The sequence below is a fragment of the Micromesistius poutassou genome, assembly GCF_964030765.1.
Source record: "Micromesistius poutassou genome assembly, chromosome: 11".
NCBI lineage: Eukaryota > Metazoa > Chordata > Actinopteri > Gadiformes > Gadidae > Micromesistius > Micromesistius poutassou.
The window spans coordinates 14,761,293-14,782,557 of NC_140281.1; the positions used below are offsets into that span (position 1 = coordinate 14,761,293).

A 21,265-nucleotide genomic window follows, 5' to 3' on the forward strand; every position below is an offset into this window, starting at 1 on the left:
CCTTGACGCCTTAATGACATTTATCTAAAAAGAATCACTGAAAGTCACTCTAGATAAAAGCGTCTACTAAATGACCAAAATAAATCATTAATTAACATATCAAAATAAATATGCAAATAGTTGCATTAAGAGTGTTTGTTTTTTAAATAGTTTATGTAATTACATGAAAATAATATGGTATTTGGTTTGTTGTTTTGGAGTAATGATATCCAAAGGTGTCGTTTTAAATGTCCTCTTCATGTAACTAAATGAGAAACGTGCCCTGTGCAGGAGGACTGTGAGAAGCTGACCCTGTTCCTGGAGGATGCCATCAGTAAACACCTGCGGACCCAGGCCCCAGGGACCGTCCAGTGAGGAGCCTGGGGCGAGGGGGTCCTGGTGGCAGCTGGCCCCTAGAGAGCGGGGGCTAGCCAGGGCATGGACCACTCGATGCCAGAGGGACCCTACTGCCAGGATCACAAAGGGAGTGGGCCCCAGAGGGAGGGAGGGAGGGAGGTAGAGAGAGAGACACAGACAGAGAGAGAGAGAGCAACAGGGACAGAGAGAAGGGGAGAGAAAAAACAAGGGCCCAGCCTTAAAGAGGACCCATTGGCACCTCAAATCTAAGAACATCATTAGTAATCTAAGTACATTATTAAAGCTATGACCAGCTACTCCTCAACACAGTAGATGAGACACTTGAAGGCCCCTGTCTATGAGGGCTCTGTTGCCTCTAGGTGGTTGTTTTACACCCCTCCTGTATTTCAGCAGGAATCAACACTAGCGATAAACATGTACAAACCCTAGCAAAATCGGAAATATTCATTAGACATGAATTTGCACAAATTCTTTGTAAGAGTTTTGATAATGTTTTAAGGTTGCTTTCGTCGATCTTGGCCCTCTCATTCCATGACTTCATTCTGAAGTGTCAGCTGAACTGTGAACCTCAAGGTCAAGCCCGTCCTGGCGTCGCTTCAATGGGCTGACGGCTAACCTTTCCTAGCACACATTGTGCACATGACTCCATGCATGAATTCCCATCAGAGGATGTATGTGGTGCTGGCCTGCAGGGCTAGTCTGCAGTGCTAGCCAGTTGTGCTAGTGTTGTAATGCTAGCGATCTAATGCTAGCCGGCATTCTAGTGCTAGTCTGCAGTCTAGTGCTAGCCTATAATGCTAGCCTGCAGTCTACTGCTAGCCTGTAGTGCTAGCCAGCATTCCTAGCCTTTAGTGATAGTCTGCAGTCCAGTGCTTGCATGTAATGCCATCCTTTAGTGCAAGCCTGAAATGCTAGCTTATAGTGCTAGCCTGCAGTGCTAGCCTTTAGAGCCTGCAATGCTCTTAAGGGCTCTCACCCGGAAGGTTTTCCTGAAAGCCAAAGACTTGTGAAGTGCCTAAGACGGCCGCCACCCTGCGACTGAACTTTTGCGATTGGGTTGCTTCGCACAAAACAAAGAATTTGTGAAAGCAAATGGTACTGGTGGTTTTTCAGACTGCTGTGCTCTATAAATGTACGAAGGCGGTCTTTGTGAATGTGAGGGTGGGCGTTGGTGCGATACCTGGTCAAGCAAGTGCCATTGCCGTCTGTTGCTACTGTACATTGGAATAAATAACTGGCTATGGGTTGTTGTTTTTACTCATAACTATCAGTCAACACTAACATGCAGATCATAATGTGTGTGAAGAAAGTGTACTTCTGTATGTCTGGGAGAAGGGGAGTGGGACAGAATGTGTGTTCAAAGTCACGCGACCAAGGATTTACAGAAAATTTTTGATTTTGTTTGATAATATAAATATTACTACATGATTGTTTCTCTTAAATGTTCACATTTCTAAATGGCTTCTCATTTTGATTTGTTTTGGCCCAAAGTGAACATATTTTGTTTCTGTTTGTCTGTATGAACAGGAGCTGTTTCTGTAGCATGTAGACATGTCTAAGCTTCTGTTTAGACAGTTCAGAGGTCAAATGTGTGTTTAGTCAATTAAACACTCATTCTAATTATCCAATTATTGTGAAAAGGTGTGGGTTTAAAAGCAATACTAATGTAACCCAAACTGGTGAAAGTGAGAGATATTTTCCCTGTGTCTGCTAGAAGCTTTCGGTGAATGTATAGATACAGCTGGACATACTAGAACTGTTATTATGGTATGTGTTTTCCTTGGCAGAAAAAACTGGGGTCGGGGTACATGTACATTAGTCCAACTCATCTCTAGCACTTCAGTTCTAGACAATCTCCTGTTGTAGAATGGTCATCCTAGGAGGTATGTGGTTCCACAAAACCCTCATGTACAGTACATGGTTTTCAACTCCAGACCTGATCGCTCTGGTTCTGCCGATTAGAGAGGAGCCAGGATGTCACCGGCGCGTGTTGTACATATTTATTTATGGATTTCAAAGAGGTTTTACTCTCAAGCTGCTCTGCTTTTTGCTCTTGTGTTTCTCTGATCAGCAGCATGTTAATAAAGCCTGACAACTTTGAAACTTTGGGAACTTTGCATCTTCAGTATTGCCTTTGTTATGAGCGGCCAGAGTCCTGGTCCAACATATGAATGTTTAGACTGCAAAAACAAAACAACCATCCATATCCGTCATATTTTCTGTTTTAATAACTTCCTGTTCCTGTGAATCTATTGAATGAAACTTGGCTTTGGATGTGATATTTTCAATATTGTAGCTATGGCAACTACAGAAATTCTAATAAAACTATGTGACGTGATCATGTAACATGATTTCTATTTGTTATTACTGTCTATTAACATGTACAAATATGTATTTGTCCAAAGCATAAAGCAGGACAATAAAGCTTAATCTGAACTAATATATCAGAAAGATGAAATACGCCACACAACATCAACGGAGAAGAAATTAGGTTCTGTAGACCTATGTTTATTACATTAATTTGTCACTGACAAATAGATTTCTCTGTTCAAATCATCTGGGTGAGCCCAAATATATGCACTTGGAAATACAATTCCGATAAACATAAACCGGAATGATGATTTCAAAATATGTAGACGAGGTGGATAAATTTCAGCAATTGGTGGTACGAACCAACCCGCACAGACGCAGGAGCAGCCAGTTGCATCCTGTCGCGAGAGTTGCCAATTGCATTTGCGGACTTCTCGCGGTAGCTAGCGTTTGCGGGGGCCTTTGGAGTAAGGCGTGCTACATGGCGATTACTGACACTGCGGTAAATTTCTTACTTATTGAATTGTTGCGTGTTTTTACCAAATAATTAGTGGTAAGTTAACATCAACTTTAGTAGTGCATACTGTGTACTTCGGAAATTGTAAAGGAGTCGTATTTTTTTTTCTTGGTAAATATGGTTATTTTGTGGCGCCTTGTGAGTAAGCTATGCTAAACTAGCTAGTGCGCGGCTAAAGAAGCGTTGAACGGGCCCGATCCTGCAGAATGTTGTCAAATACGATGATTTACTTCTACAGATATTAGGCATGTGATACCAAAAGGCGGCCCTGGCCAACCATAATCTATTTCTACGTGGTTTGCATATGTGTGTACGACGTTTCAAATAGCCATATGATGCTGGCGCTAACGTTCGTCATTCAAACAAAAGAGGGAAACATGCTGTTTGAGTGCTCTGTCTGTGTGTCTCCGTGATGGAGGGCTTTTAGTCTGGAGACATATTCCTTCTCTTAGAATGTGTTGCGTTGTTAAAGATTCATCTGCGGCCTGCTACCTGTCTCTGTGGAGGATTGTTGACCTCCCCTACTAGCGGGTGGAGGAGCCTCCTGACTCGCGGGTCTAGTCTGTTAAGCGCTGGGCTGGCCGAGCCGCATTCAACTGCACATGGTCATCTGATGTATGGGCAAACGTTTACATATTTTATGATTTTATAATCATTAATTGCATTTAAATTATATCATGACCACGCTCTCCCAGTATGTAGACATATCCCGATGCACTGAATGATATCGTAATCATACAGTTCTGAAGAAGTGGTGTTAAATTGGTGTCCCTGCTTCCAGGGAGGAGACGCCGTGAAGATGGAGAATGGACAGGGGACGGGCTCGAAGCTCGGGCTCCCACCGCTCACACCGGAGCAGCAAGAAGCGCTCCAGAGGGTATGCCAATGCCACACGTACTTCCTGGAGTTTGATCACAATCAATGTGTTATTTTGCTTGGCTTACCTTATAACGTGACTGTTCCCCCAGGCAAAGAAATATGCGATGGAACAGAGCATTAAAAGCGTCCTGGTGAAGCAGACAATAGCGCATCAACAACAACAGCTCACAAACTTGCAGGTGAGAGGATATTTAGGATACTGCCTCTTCTAAAGATGAAAAAAAAAAAAAAAGATGAAACCGTTCAACTTATGTATTGACTGAAATATAGCCTGTTGTATATCCCCGTATCAGACATGACCTTTTGGGGTCATGGCATTCAACTTTAAATCCTGCCAATACTATGTTCCTTATATTCCAATAGGTCTGGGTTAGAATAGGTATTTTTTCAATATGGTTAAGTTTGGGTATTTTGTTAGCTATGTGTGTCATCATGTTTTCATGAATTGTTTCATGAGTAACTCATGAGATTTAGGAACTTAATTATTGCAGGAACATACTACTCCATCCTGCTAAGCTAAGGGTCAAACATTTGGGCAACGTGACTATGCCACGCCACTCTTTTTCCCAGATGGAGAATGTAATGTTCTTATACCTTGATAAGACATTCAAAAGTTGGTAATGCCAATGCTAGCTATTTATTGAATGTAACACATTAATCGTGTCTCTGCTTCTACCTATCACCTGTTATCAATAGGATGGAGTCTACGGCCAACTAATGGTCAGTGATGCATATAGCCTAGCTATAGACATCTATCATTACAGAGAAGTCTTATAGACGATTATAACCCTGTTAAATGCTTTGCAAATATTTCCAGATGGCTATCTTTGTTAAAATGTTAGTGATTTTGATAAGGGTTCCTTAAGGACTTGAGGTGATATTTGTGTTAAGGGGAGATCTGCATATGTGTGTATAGACTGTCCATTGCATGAATCAAAGCAATGCCTAACCTTTGAGCCCTTTTTCCACCTTTACTGTCTTTCAGATGGCAGCCGTGACAATGGGCTTTGGAGATCCGCTCTCACCTTTACAATCGGTCAATAGACTATTACATTTTCTTCTGTGCTCATTCCCAATTTTTATAACTTAGACATGGACTGTTCCCCTTTTTATGCTGCTCCCTCTGGATACGACCCCTTTGTTTACCCCTGACCATGAATGCATCGTTGACTAGAAAGCTAGGAATACTCTAGTCTTCTAACTCATTATCTACTCATTCAAATGCTTATTTATTTAATGTTTGGACAGTACCATATAGCGTTGGGTGATATTCTGATAAAGTGGTCTATAAAACTAGGACTGTGTCCATGTCAATACCGTCTCAAAATAAGGCATTCGTAAGCGTTAAATTGTTTTCACACTTGTAATATATATTACAGAACTAATGTTTCTCTAACTGACACTGATATGCCATCGTGCCAGCTGTAATTTGAGGCTAGAGAATATGATTCATCAATTGTTGGGATGTGCTTTAGCGAGCCGCTCATGGTATATTAGAAACGCATATAATGTGATTGATAAGTTAACGTTTTTTCTTTTCAATCATAAACCTCAATGTTTTGGGGAGATTCAAACGTTTTTTAAAAAATGGATCTCACCCAACCCTACCATCAGTCACTTTTCCTTCAGTTCATTCACAAGTTTATTTAGAGAAATGTGATGCAAATTCCACTTTTCAGAACTCTTCTAAACATTCATTCCCTTAAAACTGAATCAGGGCAAGTTACTTTAGGGACCAAGAGGGATGGCAATTCCTTTTTATTTTACAAAATGAGAGAACTGCTGGACCAGACGTCTTTCAAGTCATCTCAAACCCTTAGCGTTACCCCAAGAACATGTAGATTTCCATATATTTGCCCTACAACCAGGTACGCAATGTTAATACCTGGACATGGCACAGATTTGATTCAAACTCTCAAACTATTATTGCATATTATAAAACCTTACACTTGAGTCCCAGGAATACAGGTCAGTTACAGAAGCAAACTCGAGTGAAGGCTGTGCAGGTCTATCAGCAACTATTCTCCCCTACCGTTTTCCTACTACCCCTACTTAAATATCATTACACTGAAGGACTGTGTGGTAATAGTACATTGAGGATCTTTATTGATGTTGGAGCTAGCACATAGATCCTGTAAACAAGCACTCCATGACTTATGAGTTATCTCATGACTTCTGACTTAACTCAGCTATATTCAGGTTGGGCCTGACATAAGCTTCTGATTTCCACGTCCACGTCGTTTCATGCTAAATGAGCTAAAACAAACCACAGCTCTGCACATACATGAACCCCTAACACAAGCCCTTATACTGACTATACTTTTGTTACATATTGATTTGTAGTATGTGTGGTTCTGAGGGGTGTACTAACGCCAGGTGTGTTCTTGTTGCCTGACAGGTGGCGGCCCAGCGTCAGCGTGCGCTAGCCATCATGTGCCGAGTCTACGTGGGCTCCATATACTATGAGCTGGGCGAAGACACCATCCGACAGGCCTTTGCCCCCTTTGGACCCATCAAGAGCATTGACATGTCATGGGACTCCGTCACCATGAAGCACAAGGTCAGTCTGGTTTTAAATGTTATATTTTCAGGTGCATGTCCATAAGCGAAAGCTATTGTGCACCTAGTTGCGGGCCGGAAGACTAGTCGTTTGACTCTCAGCCGAAGGGATCTGGGTTCAGAACCTGAAGTCTGCACTTATCCTTGAGAAGGAGGCCAGATCACACACTGTGTAGCCTGGCCACAGTAGATCTACACTTATTTAAATATTATTCCGAGAACGTTCATCCAGTTCCAAAGATTTGTTTCTTTTCGGTAGAATATCTCAAACAATACGGGAAACTGCTTAACGTCTCCCCCTTGCAGTTTTTTTTTTTCTGGCCCAGGACCTGTGCTGTCTCCCTCCAAAAGTTTTGCGACAACATCGTAAGATAGCTGGATCCCATATTATTGTCCACCTTATTAGGAGCAAGGTAATCTACAGTTAAGGGTGTTTGTCTGCAAGATACCCCTAAACCCTAGCTGCTCCTTAGAGACATGTATGTTGTATAAAAATGTCTGCTTAATTTCAAAATAGTAATGGTACGTGAGATACTCCCACCTGTGTTCACCTGTGACTCATTTGGAATCGGGCTGTGATGCCACTAACTTTCGCACCGCCTAATAAAAGGCTTAGGGAGAAGCCGTGATGGATACGTATGGCTCCGTATGGCAGGACGTATCTGGTTGGTTGTGAATTACTGAGGTGTTTGTGTGAACTCAGGGCTTTGCCTTTGTGGAGTACGATGTGCCTGAAGCTGCCCAGCTGGCTCTGGAGCAGATGAACTCAGTCATGCTGGGGGGACGTAACATTAAGGTAAGTGGCTTTTAAACTACTTGCAATGGGTCTCATTCCCCCAGCGGCCATCTTGGTTCTTTACGCTCTAGCTGGGTGGGGGGGGCTGAATGGGACATTCAGTTCACCCCCCCCGCCAGCCTGTTTACAACTAAGATGGCTGCTGGGTGAATGAGGCCTATGGAGCTTTCGACTGGGTCTTGGATTTTTGTATTTTTGCTTTGCTATTTTGGTATTTTTTTTGGTTTTTGGCACATTTTAGTTGTAGTGCACTTGGAACTACACCGCTGTATAAAAATAGTTTTCCTTTTTGTAGGTGCTTGTTTTTTCTTCTAATCCTGCCTAGTCATGCCACACACAACCTATTGAAATGACACTAAACATTTTTATCCTCTTTTCCCCAAGTTTGTCCCTCTTGTGTTTTCATATCCTAATTTATTTTTTGTTCCTCCCACAGATTGTATAATGATTAATAACTCCAGTCAACGTTTTTTGTGAAATGATCTAAAAACTTGCTTTCATTTTTTCCTCTTTTCATTTGTGTGTGTGTGTGTGTGTGTGTGTGTGTGTGTGTGTGTGTGTGTGTGTGTGTGTGTGTGTGTGTGTGTGTGTGTGTGTGTGTGTGTGTGTGTGTGTGTGTGTGTGTGTGTGTGTGTGTGTGTGTGTGTGTGTGTGTGTGTGTGTGTGTGTGTGTAGGTATGTATGAGTGTGTGTATGCTGTGTCTCTGTGCTGTCTCTTTGCTTCCATGATGTCACCACAATGTTCTAGCACCCTGGTCCAGCGAGGTGCCCCCCGGCTGCGCGCGCCTCGGCTCTGTGTCCAAGATGTGCTGATGATGGGCTGCGCCTGTTTGGTGTTGCTTGGCCGCCCCACCTGCAGCACAGATGCAGTCACACCTAGATACTCCTGCGGTTAGGGAGCCCCGGCTGGTGGATCAGCGGGTTAGCTTCCAGGGTTAGCGACAGGCGCTCGTCTCGCTTAGCTGCTGGAGTGGTCAGACAGGGATGCTACGTGGTTAACGTTGGGCCAGTATTGGATGGATGTAGGGTTGGTTATAGTTCTGGTTAAGACGCTGTTGGTGGTTTTCAGGTTTCTGTTGCAGTTTCATTGCATTGCTTTTTATTTTTTTAAAGGAATTGGCTTTTACACAAGTGGGATGACGCGTTGACTGATTTGCACTTGTGTAATCAAAAATTTGCTATATATCGGAGGTTTTTCAAATTTGGCTCGTTTTATTTGGGGAAGTCGACAACAAAAACAATTTTTTTTATTTTCATAGTGAATGCGGTATGCATGGTGCATTTAAAGACTTGGAAGTTTGTCTGGATTAACCTGTTTGTTGTATAAGAGTGATCTAAATAAAAGTCCATTTCAAATTAAATGGACTTTTGGGATGTTTCCTTTTTGCATTTGGTAGTGAGACCTATTAATTCTAATCTCTATTTAGGTGGAGGTATGCCATATAAGTTAATACCAGATTGTGAGCTGTTGAGTGACAGGACTGTTGCCATACAGCAGTAGGTAGTCAAGTGATGCTCAAGGAAGTGGATTATGGTGAAACCCTTCTGTTGCTCCTTGACAGGAGGGCTAGTGGAGATGCAGCTGACGGCTAGCTGAAGCCATGGCAACAGTGTAGCGCTCCGTCGTTTAAATCTTTGGTTCCTTCGTAAAGGTTCCTAGTGTCCGCGCTCGCCCCCTGGTTGCGTCAGGTGTGACCCGAACGTACTAGTTTGCGGTAAAACGTATCTCGGTTGGCTCTCTGGACCCCCCCCATTCAGTGGCCCTGTGCTGGTATGATCTGTGCTGTAGGTGGGGCGGCCAAGTAACATCGGTCAGGCGCAACCCATCATTGACCAGCTGGCAGAGGAGGCGCGTGCCTTCAACCGCATCTACGTTGCGTCGGTCCACCCCGACCTCTCGGACGAAGACATCAAGAGTGTGTTTGAGGCCTTCGGACGCATCAAGTCGTGCACGTTGGCCCGCGACCCCACCACGGGACGCCACCGGAGCTTTGGCTTCATCGGTGAGCTGCGAGGAACTTCTAGCCCTGTGGTCGCCTGGCACCGCCCCGCACCGCTGCTAAACTCCTCTTCCCTCCCCCTTAACCCCCCCCCCCTGCAGAGTACGAGAAGCCTCAGTCCTCCCTGGACGCCGTGTCCTCCATGAACCTGTTTGACCTCGGGGGTCAGTACCTGCGGGTGGGCAAGGCCGTGACCCCGCCCATGCCGCTGCTGACCCCCACCACCCCCGGTGGGCTACCGCCAGCTGCAGCGGTGGCCGCAGCGGCCGCCACCGCCAAGATAACGGCCCAGGCAAGTATGAATCCCTTCCAAAGGGATTTAATGGCCTTCCAGGTAAATATGACCCAGATCTAGCCCAGACATAAGCTCTTCAACTTCTCAAAAATACATTTGAAACGGTAACACGGTGCTTCATGAAGCTGTAAATGTATCTTTACTCAGTCACCCCCTCCCACTACATTATTAATACTTTGATGGAGACTATTCCTTTGTTGATAGGTGACTGGTAGAAGACCCGTTTGATTCTGTTTCCCCACTAATACATTCAGGTGACGGCAGCAGCTCCGCCTTAAAGCCATTCCAAGTCTTTCTAAAATGGCCGACCTTTCCTTCCTCAAGTTTCCTCTTCAAAACCTTGAATCAACCTTCAATAAAAGATTCAGTCTCATTTGATTGGATAAAACGCACCTGATAAAGTAATGACAAGTCAAGCTCCCACTCACTGCCCGGCTGTGTGAGCCTAGAGCTTATCTTGGCTCGCACAAAATGTAAACCACTAGCCATTGCCATGCTATGTTAAAGAGGATAAAAACCAGGCCCTTGCCGCGTGTCTTTATGAGCCCGTAGTGTCGTTAGTGAGCTTCACGGGCCTGAGGAGAGGTATGGCCGTGCTTGCCGTTTGCTACACTGGGTGGTCGTTGACTGTGCTGCCTTGTGCTGTGTTCTGTGTGTTTTTCCCTTGCCTAATGTCTCCGGCCCCCCCTCTCTCAAGGAGGCTGTAGCCGGGGCGTCAGTCCTGGGGGCGCTAGCCGCACCCCAGCTTCTCGGCCAGCAGATGGGCATCCCTCAGGCTGTCATGGCTGCCCAGGCGCCGGGGGTCATCACAGGTGCGTAGAGACCACGGATTGTCACACTAGGGACTTGACATTGCCCGTCGGTTTGCACGTCATATTGAGGGTGTACATCTACAGACGGAGTCCCGACATCCAAACTAAAATCTATCCTAATTACAGCCATCTGACACTAGACGGGCTCGCCCGCGCCCCAAGTGTTTAGCGGTGTGTCTGCCCAGGGGACGGTCGGGCAGCAACCCTCGTCTCTATGGAGCCATTGTTTTGTCAATACTTTTACCCAATAGGTGAATTACGAAGTACCCTGCCCTAAACAGCTGCGCCTGTATTCCATTCGTTTATGGGAGTATTTCTGGCATCCCTAATAATGTATATAATGAAGATATAGAAACTAAATGTACAATGATAGATAAACACCCCTTCTGAGTTGTATTTCTTGATTATAAAAGAGATAAATAACTATAGTCTTCTAATAGTCGTCCGGATTGCTTTTAGTCAACTACCAAAATCCTCATTCGGGGACTGCCCTAAACTGGTCTCTCCAGGTGGCCGGATTGTTCGGCCCCTGGGACAACACCTGTGAACCAAACTGGAACGCACAGTACACTAGTGTGAACTCAACCTTTGTCAAAACGATCCATTTCTTCTCCCTGCTTCTACATGGCTGGTTCCCAGTCCTAATGCGTTTCTGTATCCCTATCCCACACCTGTTACGTTCTCCATCTCTTGTAATGTTTCTGTTGTGAACACCTGGCCCAGGGGTGACGCCGGTGCGGCCGCCCATGCCAGTGCTCCCCCAGGTGGGCCTGGTGAACCCGGTGCTGGCCTCGCCCCCCGTGCTGTCCAATCAGGTGATGGCTGGAGGCCCTGGCCAGCAGCAGCAGCAGGAGAAGAAGGAGGAGAAGGAGGAGATGCTGCAGGAAGGAACGGGCCAGGAGATGCTGAGTGACCAGGAGCATATGAGCATCTCGGGCAGCAGTGCCCGACACATGGTGATGCAGAAGCTGCTCCGCAAGTCGGAGGTGAGGTCCATTCATCACCAGTGTTTACATGCGTTAATAACAGTTTAATCAGGTTGACCAAACTACCTGGTTTGGTAGCAGCCATGGAAACATCTCAGGTCAGTTAAGTAAATCACTTGAAGCCTAACCCATTTAAGACACCTCCTATGAGTAGATCATTCTCCGATGTAATTTGTCATGTTATGACCATTAACGGTCTGAATTTGTTCTCTGAACACAAAAAGTCAATTCAGTGTGACCCAATCGATTATGTAGCCTTAATAAAATAACCAGTTAATCCTTAACCGGATGAAGCTGTACGTGCAACCGCGCAGCCGGTACTCAGCCTGTCCATGGCGTTCTCCAGTCCACAGTCATGGTTCTGCGCAACATGGTGGGCCCGGAGGACATCGACGACGACCTTGAGGGAGAGGTGACCGAGGAGTGCGGCAAGTTCGGAGCAGTCAACCGGGTCATCATTTACCAGGAGAAGCAGGGCGAGGAGGAGGATGCGGATATCATCGTGAAGATCTTCGTGGAGTTCTCCATGGCATCGGAGATGAACAAGGCCATTCAAGCCCTGAATGACCGCTGGTTCGGCGGTCGCAAGGTGGTGGCCGAGGTGTATGACCAGGATCGTTTCAACAGCAGTGACCTCTCTGCATAGACTGCCACCCATTTGTACCACTCCTGAATCCTTCCGGTTGATGACCAGTAATATGTAATTATCTTCTGTTCCTTTTTTTTTTTTATTGATGTTCATGTTATAGAGGTCTCGTCCCAGGGGTTGATTTGGGGAAAGGGATCAATCTTTGCTTTGTGAATTGTGAAGAATTATTTTGTATCTTTTTTTTTTTTTTTTTTTTTTAAACACCTGCCGATGTTAACCCCTACTTTCCCCACTGCTAAAACTGTCATGACATGTCGACTTTTTATGAATAAAGCTTATTTGTCCAAAAACACTGTACAATAATACATTTCTTAAAAAGATGGTTGAGTGATTTTAAGAGTGAATGATGACCTGTATCTCTAAAACACGTAGAAGAGTTATGATTGAAGTACTGGTATTTGATAATTCAGTGATATCTTGTGCTCAATAAAATCCTTTAGCCTCAAGTTAACTTTTCTCTACCATTCTTGTGTAAGGCCATTCTGGAGGGATATTGCTTGGGTATTGTAAATGACTGGTAAACTTTTCTGATGTCCCTTTTTTTTGTTTATAGAATAGTGTATACAGGTGCATCTCAATAAATTGGAATATTGTGGATAAATTAACTTATTTCAATGATTAAATTTTAAAAAGTGAAAGCTCATGAAACCCCAAAATCCACTATCAGAAAGTCTGAATAGTGTGAAAAAGTGGCAGGCATGCAAACTGCTTTGGGGTGAGAATGATGCGTGAGCCGAGGAAAACACAGACCCACTAGGGCAGTGGTTCTCAAACGGTGGTACGCGAGCGTTCTCTAGTGGTACGCGGAGTATGAACGATTTTTTTTTTTTTTTAAGTTGAAGCAGAGCTGGGTTCACCGTGTGACACACGCTTTTGCCTGCTTACACACACGCCACACATCCAACAACAATAACAATCCTGATCGCTCCCCCCCCCCCCCCGTCAAAAATCCCGATCGCATTGTTGACGGTTCATTACATAAATGAACTGGCTACAACAATGAAACAATAAATGATTTACAATGCTCCGAATGAGCACATGTGTGATGGCCGTGCAGTGTTTCCCACACATAGGTCAATGTGTGGCGCTGCGCCACAGATTGAACAACGAGCGCCACAAATTGATTCCGCTTTTCTTATTTATTTTTACTTGAACGCGTTTTTTAAATGTAACTCCGCCAGCCCGTAATCGCGCCCCCGTAATGCTGCCAGTCCGACATGTTCCCATTCCGACAGTCCTGTGCGCGTATGCAAATTAGCCATGTGCGCCAAACAGAAGAAGGGCCCTATCTTGCGCCCGGCAACTTTCTACACCGACGCATGTGTCGTTGCTAGTTTGCACCCGGCGCAAAGCTGATTTTCCCCCGCAGCAACCAGGCACCACTACACTTGCATGTTAAATATTATGATGTCAAAGATTATGCATACGTGTGAAACTGCATAGAAATAGCGTGTGGATTGTGGAAACATTTTTTTTTCCATAGGGCTGCATGAATGAACATGAATGAAGTATAGTAAGCTATGCCATGCGTTAAAATAATAATAATAATAACAATAATACATTCGAGAAAGTATATTCCAGACTTCCAAAACAAAATCTAGTTTTAGGGTAAATGATTGGTTAAATGATTTGGGAAAAGAACAGCTGATACAGCGGTAAATTGTAGGCCTACTTTTAAATCAATGCATCTGCAAACACCGTACAGCAAACACATATGTTCTTGACAAAGACATCGTGTACAAGCCCATTACTTTTAGGATTGATGAGTATTTGTATCGTGAGAAAACATAGTTTTACCGCGAGTGAGTGTTTAAAATAATGAATGAATGCGGATGATGCTTGGTGCGCGTGTGTGTGCACGCCCATCTGTCTAAACACACGCAAATTAAACACGTCAGTGTATGAGAAGGAAATCGAGTCAGTCGACCTGCGATAAGCAGCTGATTCTGAACGAACTCGTCTTCGAGATGGACGTGTTCTAACGCATTTTTAATCAATGAAATGTTAAGACAACAGTATATATCTGACCATTTAATTTTCGGGGAATTTTAGGGGAAGCCGAGCTTCCCTTGCAGTCGAGAAGTCGCCACTACGAAAGAATGCAATGTATCCAACTAGCGGGATCTAAACAAACTAAGCTCCAGCGAATTACTACAATGCAGAAGTGGTGGAGAATGGCGAAACACAGCAACTCTAGCCTACTCTCAACCAAAATAAAACTAATCGCAAACCTAAGTTAGGTTACTTTTTAGCAGGATGGAAGTGATGCTGATGCGGCTCTCAGCTGTGCCAGAGCGTTCACAGTTGCTAGGGAGACCACCTGCCGTCGCCGCCCGGTGCAGCAGTGTGAACTGCCCCGTTTTTAGAACGTCTCAGCCCGTCTCGCCGCAAGGAGTTGCGAGTTGCAAGCAGTTGCGTCGCGAATCTTTGGTCTGAACTGGGCTTAAATGTTGATTGTGGGGGGGGGGGGGGCGATCGTGATTGTTGACGGAGGGGACGGGGGGACCGACGATCGGGATTGAGGGGGGGGACGGGGGGGTCACACGGTGAAACCGTGCAAGTTGGCAGCTCTGAAATGTATAAATCGAATTACGTGGGAGCCAGAGGGAACCAAGCTCCCAAAAAGGCAACAAAGTCAAAAAACTGGGGGTCTCTCATATATCTGAAGGTGTCTGCCATATTTGGCATTGTAATTTCATCTTAAACAACGCTCATTATCCATCCCCGTGCGGTCTTACCTATTATTAAATAATAAAAAAAATAATTATAAAAAATATATAAATATATATTAAAAAGATATTAAAAAATTATGAAAAAAAAATGATATTAAAAAAAATTGTATAAAAAAATTATATAAAAAAAATTATATAAAAAAAATTATATAAAAAAAATTATTTAAAAAAAATTATAAATTAAAAAAATAATAATAAAAAAAAATTGGACCTGCGCACAAATGATTTTTTGGACCTGCGCGCGCATGTCCAAAAAAAGATGCGCGTGCGCATGTCCAAAAAAAGATGCGCGTGCGCAGGTCCAATTTTTTTTTTATTATTATTTTTTTAATTAATAATTAAAAAAAAAAAAAAATTATATAATTTTTTTTTATATAATTTTTTTTTTTAATAATTATTTTTATATAAATTTTTTTTTAATAATTATTTTTTATATAATTTTTTTTTAATATAATTTTTTTAAAATAATTTTTTTTATGATTTTTTTTTTTAATAATTGTTTTTATACAATTTTTTTTTTATATAATTTTTTTTTCAGAATTTTTTTTAACTCTTCTAAATTAAGGAAATGATACAGGGAAACGAATAAATCATTACACGCCACGAGTGAACTTAATAAGCGATCAAAATACTTTTTTCAACCACCGCCTCTTTCCCTTGACATTTAGTTTTCACCTGACAAATGCGACCGATGTAATTAAGGCAACCCGGTCTCACAGGAATCCGTGAAATGAGTCAGTCTACGTGACGTATAGTAGGCTAGCCTATATTTTAATCTAACATCTTTAATGGTAAGAGACTGCACGGGGATGGATGAGTGTTGTTTAAGATGAAATTACAATGCCAAATATGGCAGACACCTTCAGATATGAGACCCCTCAGTTTTTTGACTTTGCCTTTTTGGAAGCTCGGTTCCCTCTGGCTCCCACGTAATTCGAACACTGATTTATACATTTGCAGGGCATGTTAAATAAGTGCGGTGTAAAACCAAAGATAATACCGTTAGCATCTACAACTTGTATTTAATAAGCCTAAATTGTTGTGCTGTGTCCTGATTGGCTGAAGAGAAATAGCCACATCGTTGCGTTCTAAAACAGGACCTGGCGATTTGACATGTTCAATCTTTAGGGACTCCTTGCAACGGCATCAGCCGCCTTGCGACGACCAGTTCACACAGCTGCAACTTTTCCCCTGCGACGTCCCAAAAGAGTCTCGTTGCGTCGCGAATCTTTGGTCTGAACTGGTCTTAGGAGACCGTCTATGTGGTATCAATGATGAATTTACCTTAAAGGCCAATGTGCAGGTTAAACACCACTGTCGATTAATGGGTACATAAAGCACTCAAGATATGTATATAAAGTTAGAAATGTCTCCAAAATGGTGTTAAATGGATGTTGTGCTACATAACAATATGTAATATATGAGTGTATCCAATATACTATTGGGTACACTCATATACCCAATTTCTCATGAATTACATTTGGGAACAGATTCAGTCTGACTCTCTAGATAGGCATTGTGTTGTTTAATAAAGCATGGTCATTTTTTGAGTTACAAGACAGAAATATAAGTCTTGAAAGCAAAAAGTGGAAGATACACAGGTTATATAGGAACAGTGGAAGGGAGTACAGAAAACGATGTATTATCTATATATTATTATAGAATCTAACCATAGAAACCCTAACTCTAACCCTATGTAACCATACCTAAACTTAACCATCTATAAACATACCTAAACTTAACCATCTCCAACATGATAACTAAACATTACCATCTCTAACCTCATATCTAAACCTAACCGTCCATGAACTTCATGTGAACACAAGAGTAGTGTCTGAAATCAATCACTCGTTCACAATTTCGAGCACTATTTGGAAGTCAACATTTTGTTGATAAGATGTTCTTATTCCCACACTATATCCACATACAGACACATAAAATTTTCCTTATAAGTCTCTTTAAAGCACAAAGTGGAAGATACACAGGTTATATAGGAACAGGGGAAGGGGGGGGGGGGGGGGGGTACAGAAAACGTATTGTTTGTCCAATTACCGTCATAACCAAATTCACCCCAAGAGGGCTGTCCCTCACTGTCCCTGAAAGAAGACAGAAGATATGAATCATCTTACATACAAAAATGTATTATGTCAAAGTCCCAAACCTTGAGGTCTATTTTCTCAAGAAATACCAAGAGGTGCATACTCAGGGACAGTGTTGGATCTTTGAAACTTGACGGCAGACTAAAGGACCTGCTCGTTCTGCTGTCCTATTGGTTGTCCCTGTGTCACAGGAGCCGAGTGATTGGTCAGAGCTGAGACGTTGTCATCAACAGCAACCAGAAGTGACTGACAGGGAGATAGGACAGAAGAATACATGTAGAAAACCCTTGACCCTTGGTGTGTTTCTGGTTCAGAGACCCTTGGTCTAGGAAGGCGGCTGTAGGCCTCACTTCAAGACTCTTTAAGGGATATGAGGAGATACCTGTGAATTAGCGTTTGTTGGTCTTGCCTAGATTCATCATCATGACTCCAGATGTTCATTGTTCACTACATACAGCATATTTCATAGCCTTATTTATTTATTGATCTATTTATTTATTTAATATTGACTCAAATAGCATTCCATACTTGTGCTGCTAAGCCCAGACACGGTAAGTAGACATCATTGTACCGACTACTTTACCGGTCTTTGCATTGCTGCAACATACACTATACTACCTCTGACCATGTTCTCTGATGCCCCTGTTTCTGTTTTTGTCTTTCCTTGTTTACACTCCATGCCCCCTCCCCCCCCCATATGGACAGTAACCACACTCCACCTTACAATAACTGTGAACTGGCCTTTGCATTGCTGCAACATACACCATAGTACTACCTCTGACCATGTCCTCTGGCGCCCCTGTGTTTTCTTGTCCTCTTTTTCATGTACATGATATGCCCATGGGATTCTGCACCATTGCACATTTTGCACTATGCACTTTTCACTATGTAAGGCTGTATGCTCCAACGTAATTTCATTGTTATTTATGGCAGTGACAAATAAATAAATATTCTATATTCTATATTCTATTCTACTGTGGTGAAAGGGGCTGAATCTGGAGACAGGCTGAGGATCCGTGTATGTCCTCATCTAGGGTGGCGGGTGAGTTTGTGTCTGAGGTGAAATAAACGTTTGAATCCACCAAATATCCATGACTGTCAATGTTTTGGTGTGGGCTGGTCTCATCGCTGCCATCACAGCTGTCACAGCCGACCCAATGACTTTTTTTTCAAACTTTGATTTGTTGTGCATGCTCACCTCACTGATATATACTGTATGTAGTGAACAAGTTACTCCAGACTGTTCTGAGAGTTGAGGCAGATGTCTTAAAGTTCAGAAGTGTATATGGTCAGAAGTCTATAAGGTCAGAAGACTGTATAAGATAGATCAGAAGTCTATAAGGTAAGAAGTCTGTAAAGTCAGTGTATAAGGTCAGACGTCTCTGGGTTTTTGCAGAATAATTAGGTAGTTTCTACTGTGTGTTCACACCAAAAGACACACGTTTCGCCTGTTCGCGCGAACAGGCGAATGTTGCTGCGCGACAAATCATCTGTCGCTGTGCAGTTATGTGTGCAGTTATGTCAGGCGAACTTGTCGCGCAGCGAATTTCTCATCAACCATGGCCGAGATAACCACCATTGCATGTCTTTACCTGTTGTGGAAGAGGGAGAGACGTCGGAATGCCCGTCGTTTATGGGTTAATAATAATCGGTTCACTGCGGAGTGCAGGGAACGGTTGGCCCAGCCGGTTGAACGGTGATTGGCTGTTTTACGTTACTTCACCCACGTTACCCACAGGGAGTGAACGCTGATTGGCTGTCTCACGCGAATGCCGTGGAAAAAATGAAATATTTAAACTTCAGCGAATTTGTCGCGCTGCAAATCCTCGTGAACGCGCTCGCCGTTCACGTGGAAAAATGTTGCGCCGTCAATCAAATCTTGTTGCGGGTTTCGGCGACAAAAAAATTTGCCCGATTCGCGTCTCTACGTTGAATTTGTATTGAAACGTGTTGCGCCGTCGCGTTTGGTGTGAACACACAAGGGTGTGTGATTTTAGAATATTCATAGATTCTAGCATTAATGTGTGAATTTATTTTTGGGGGTTAACATTCTTTACATAGTCCTCTAAACTCGCCATGTTCCATCCAAGAGTGGAGTTGAATGTTAAGCCATAGCTCCTCATGGTTTCCTTTGTTTATGACTTGAGATGATCACCTATATATTGTTTAACCCTTTGCTGTCTTTAACTTTGTTTTGTTATTGTGTGTAACGATGAATGCATGGAAACCTACGTCTGCATGCTTAAGAAAGGAGAACAAAGAATTCCTCAACATTAGTTACTGTGTCTCAGCCGCCCCAAACAGGATTTGGGCAGTTTCTGTTCTTTCTCACTTCTTCATTTCAACTTAATAAAAAACTAGAAGTGTCACATGTGGTTTTGGGGAGGTTCTGTTTTTCCACTGTGTTGGTAAAGGATGTGTTAGTAAAATGGCTTCCTGTTTCTCACCTCTTCTGTGGTATCTGGCCTTCCTCCCTGGTCACATGCTTTTCTGGAGGCCCTCCTTCGTCTGGTGAAGAGAAGACGAGTTAATAACAAGAAGTGAACGCATGTCAAATGATAGAGAGAATATCTCACCTCAACCAGAGGAAGACGAGGAAGAGTAGATTGGCCAGGAAGACCCCAACAGTTCCTACAGCTGCTGCTGTTATCACTGATGATGATGAGGATGATGATGATGAAGATGATGAGGATGATGATCTCGCTGGAAAATATTGATCAGATTTAACGCTTGTAAAATGAATTCATTTCTTTGAATTGACCATAAGAAGGTTATACCATTACCAGAAGAATATAATTTTATGATTAAATATTGTAGTTTCTGCCCCCTAAACTATATCTAAACAACTTGTTACTGCTGTTACTGAAGTTGTATTCAAGTGATTGGGTGCTCTTTGAACAATGAGGATTATTTTTAAAGCAACCATTACCTGTCACATTACCGGACAACCAGGTGGAATTATGATGTCCGATTGCATTATGAGCTTGACAGTAATAATGTCCTCCATGCTCAGATGTCATATTAGTGAGGGTGTAGTTCTGTCCTGATTCCTCCACTGAGTCGTCATGTTCCTTGAACCAGGTGTACTTAGCTGCTGGGTTGGCATCACTGCTGCAGCTCAGAGTCACTGAACTGCCCTCCTCTACTTCACCAGAGGGACTCACGGTCACTAAGGGGGTCTTTGGAGCATCTGTTCAGTTACATTTCATTATTATATTAAAAACCAACAGTTTTAACATTAAATGTACATGTAGTTCTTAACCCTAGTGGTCCATAACATCTAGCTTCATGTCAGTGTACTGTGGAGTTGACTTACACACTGAAGGTGAGGGAAAACGTTCAAATCCTTCAACAGCACATGCATAGCTGTCTTCAGAGTTAACCAAGCCTTTGTAGTACTTTCCTGATCCTGCATTCTCTCCATTCCTGAGCCACTTGTAGGTAGGGTTAAATAGACCACAAATGCTGTGACATTCCAGGTCTAGCTTGGTAGGCTTGTCACTGTAAAGAAAGGCCAATTTCACCTGCAGATCTGGGAAGGAGAACAAATAATTGTTATGTATACAACCACAAAACCTTTGTATTATGTTTGGGGTACAGCGATCATGAGCAGCTGGTAATGACCTATTACACACATTACATGGTAAAAACAAGGGAATAATTATTATCACCAATTCCCATTCAGGCCACATTAAAAATATATTGTTGTCAAGTTTACCTTTTAAAGTTACGGTCACTCTATGGTTAACAGTAAATTCCAAATCTGGTCTTTTTGTTGATTTCCTGAATGTGTACTCAGCAGAATCACTCAGTCTCACGTCTTTGATTCTCAGGTCACATGCTCCATAACACTTGGACCTGCTATATGTCTCATCTTGACAGCTGTAATCAACCCGACCTTCATAGTCGGTATCATTTCCTATATCAACTGGCTGATTTCTGTCTCCTTTAATGAACCACAGTTCTTCCAGGACTGTGGCATTGCAGGGCTGACCTTCTTTAGGTTGGTCATAGGTAATAATAATAGGATACCAAATGTTGATCCTCTTAAAGCGCAGACCGGACGAGAGCCGGAATGACTTTGACGGATTGCACCCTGTAGCTCTGTAAAAAAACATCTCATTGAGAAAGAACAAACATTTAAAGTCAGGAAACTACAACTTACATTTTTTATGTTAAATTCAGACTATTGCATTTAAAGACCCGGACACAATATGCAAAAGGAACCATATTTAATATTGTAAAGAGTTTATAGTCATCAGATTATGGCCAAC

General features: G+C 42.9%; 3 protein-coding genes across 5 annotated transcripts in view; 2 read left to right on the plus strand and 1 right to left on the minus strand.

Annotated features, from left to right (window-relative positions):
- Positions 1 to 2,695, plus strand: part of LOC311355874 (nuclear receptor-binding protein 2-like) — a 30,494-nt gene extending 27,799 nt beyond the window's left edge. The window contains exon 18 of the mRNA XM_084475692.1: positions 271 to 2,695. Coding sequence (XP_084331818.1) covers positions 271 to 354 — 84 coding nt within the window. The 3' untranslated portion in view covers positions 355 to 2,695. The remainder of the gene's footprint in view (positions 1 to 270) is intronic.
- A 432-nt stretch (positions 2,696 to 3,127) lies between these two features.
- On the plus strand, positions 3,128 to 12,634 carry LOC311355299 (poly(U)-binding-splicing factor PUF60-like). Of its 3 annotated transcripts, none has more exons than XM_084475056.1 (11): positions 3,128 to 3,220; positions 3,966 to 4,061; positions 4,153 to 4,242; positions 5,049 to 5,099; positions 6,462 to 6,623; positions 7,326 to 7,418; positions 9,208 to 9,421; positions 9,520 to 9,752; positions 10,411 to 10,525; positions 11,249 to 11,511; positions 11,858 to 12,634. In XM_084475056.1, the coding sequence occupies exons 2-11, from the start codon at positions 3,984 to 3,986 to the stop codon at positions 12,155 to 12,157; spliced, it is 1,599 nt and encodes a 532-aa protein (XP_084331182.1). In that variant the 5' UTR covers positions 3,128 to 3,220; positions 3,966 to 3,983; the 3' UTR covers positions 12,158 to 12,634. The 3 variants fall into 3 exon arrangements, with proteins under 3 accessions (XP_084331182.1, XP_084331181.1, XP_084331183.1); XM_084475055.1 differs by having other exon boundaries at positions 3,128 to 3,169; XM_084475057.1 differs by having other exon boundaries at positions 3,128 to 3,169; positions 9,520 to 9,710.
- Positions 12,635 to 16,915: 4,281 nt separating this feature from the next.
- Positions 16,916 to 20,865, minus strand: LOC311355433 (B-cell receptor CD22-like; the record flags this gene model as incomplete). Its single annotated transcript, XM_084475197.1, has 7 exons — positions 16,916 to 16,988; positions 17,095 to 17,237; positions 19,439 to 19,499; positions 19,568 to 19,694; positions 19,921 to 20,181; positions 20,308 to 20,523; positions 20,850 to 20,865. The coding sequence occupies 6 exons, from the start codon at positions 20,863 to 20,865 to the stop codon at positions 17,133 to 17,135; spliced, it is 786 nt and encodes a 261-aa protein (XP_084331323.1). The 3' UTR covers positions 16,916 to 16,988; positions 17,095 to 17,132.
- Positions 20,866 to 21,265: the final 400 nt, after the last annotated feature.

Coding starts and splice junctions, on each gene's coding strand:
- LOC311355299 (XM_084475055.1), top strand. CDS start 3,149: ATGGCGATTACTGACACTGCG. Junction 4,243..5,048: donor AACAGCTCACAAACTTGCAG/GTGAGAGGATAT, acceptor ACTGTCTTTCAG/ATGGCAGCCGTGACAATGGG. Junction 10,526..11,248: donor GGCGCCGGGGGTCATCACAG/GTGCGTAGAGAC, acceptor CACCTGGCCCAG/GGGTGACGCCGGTGCGGCCG.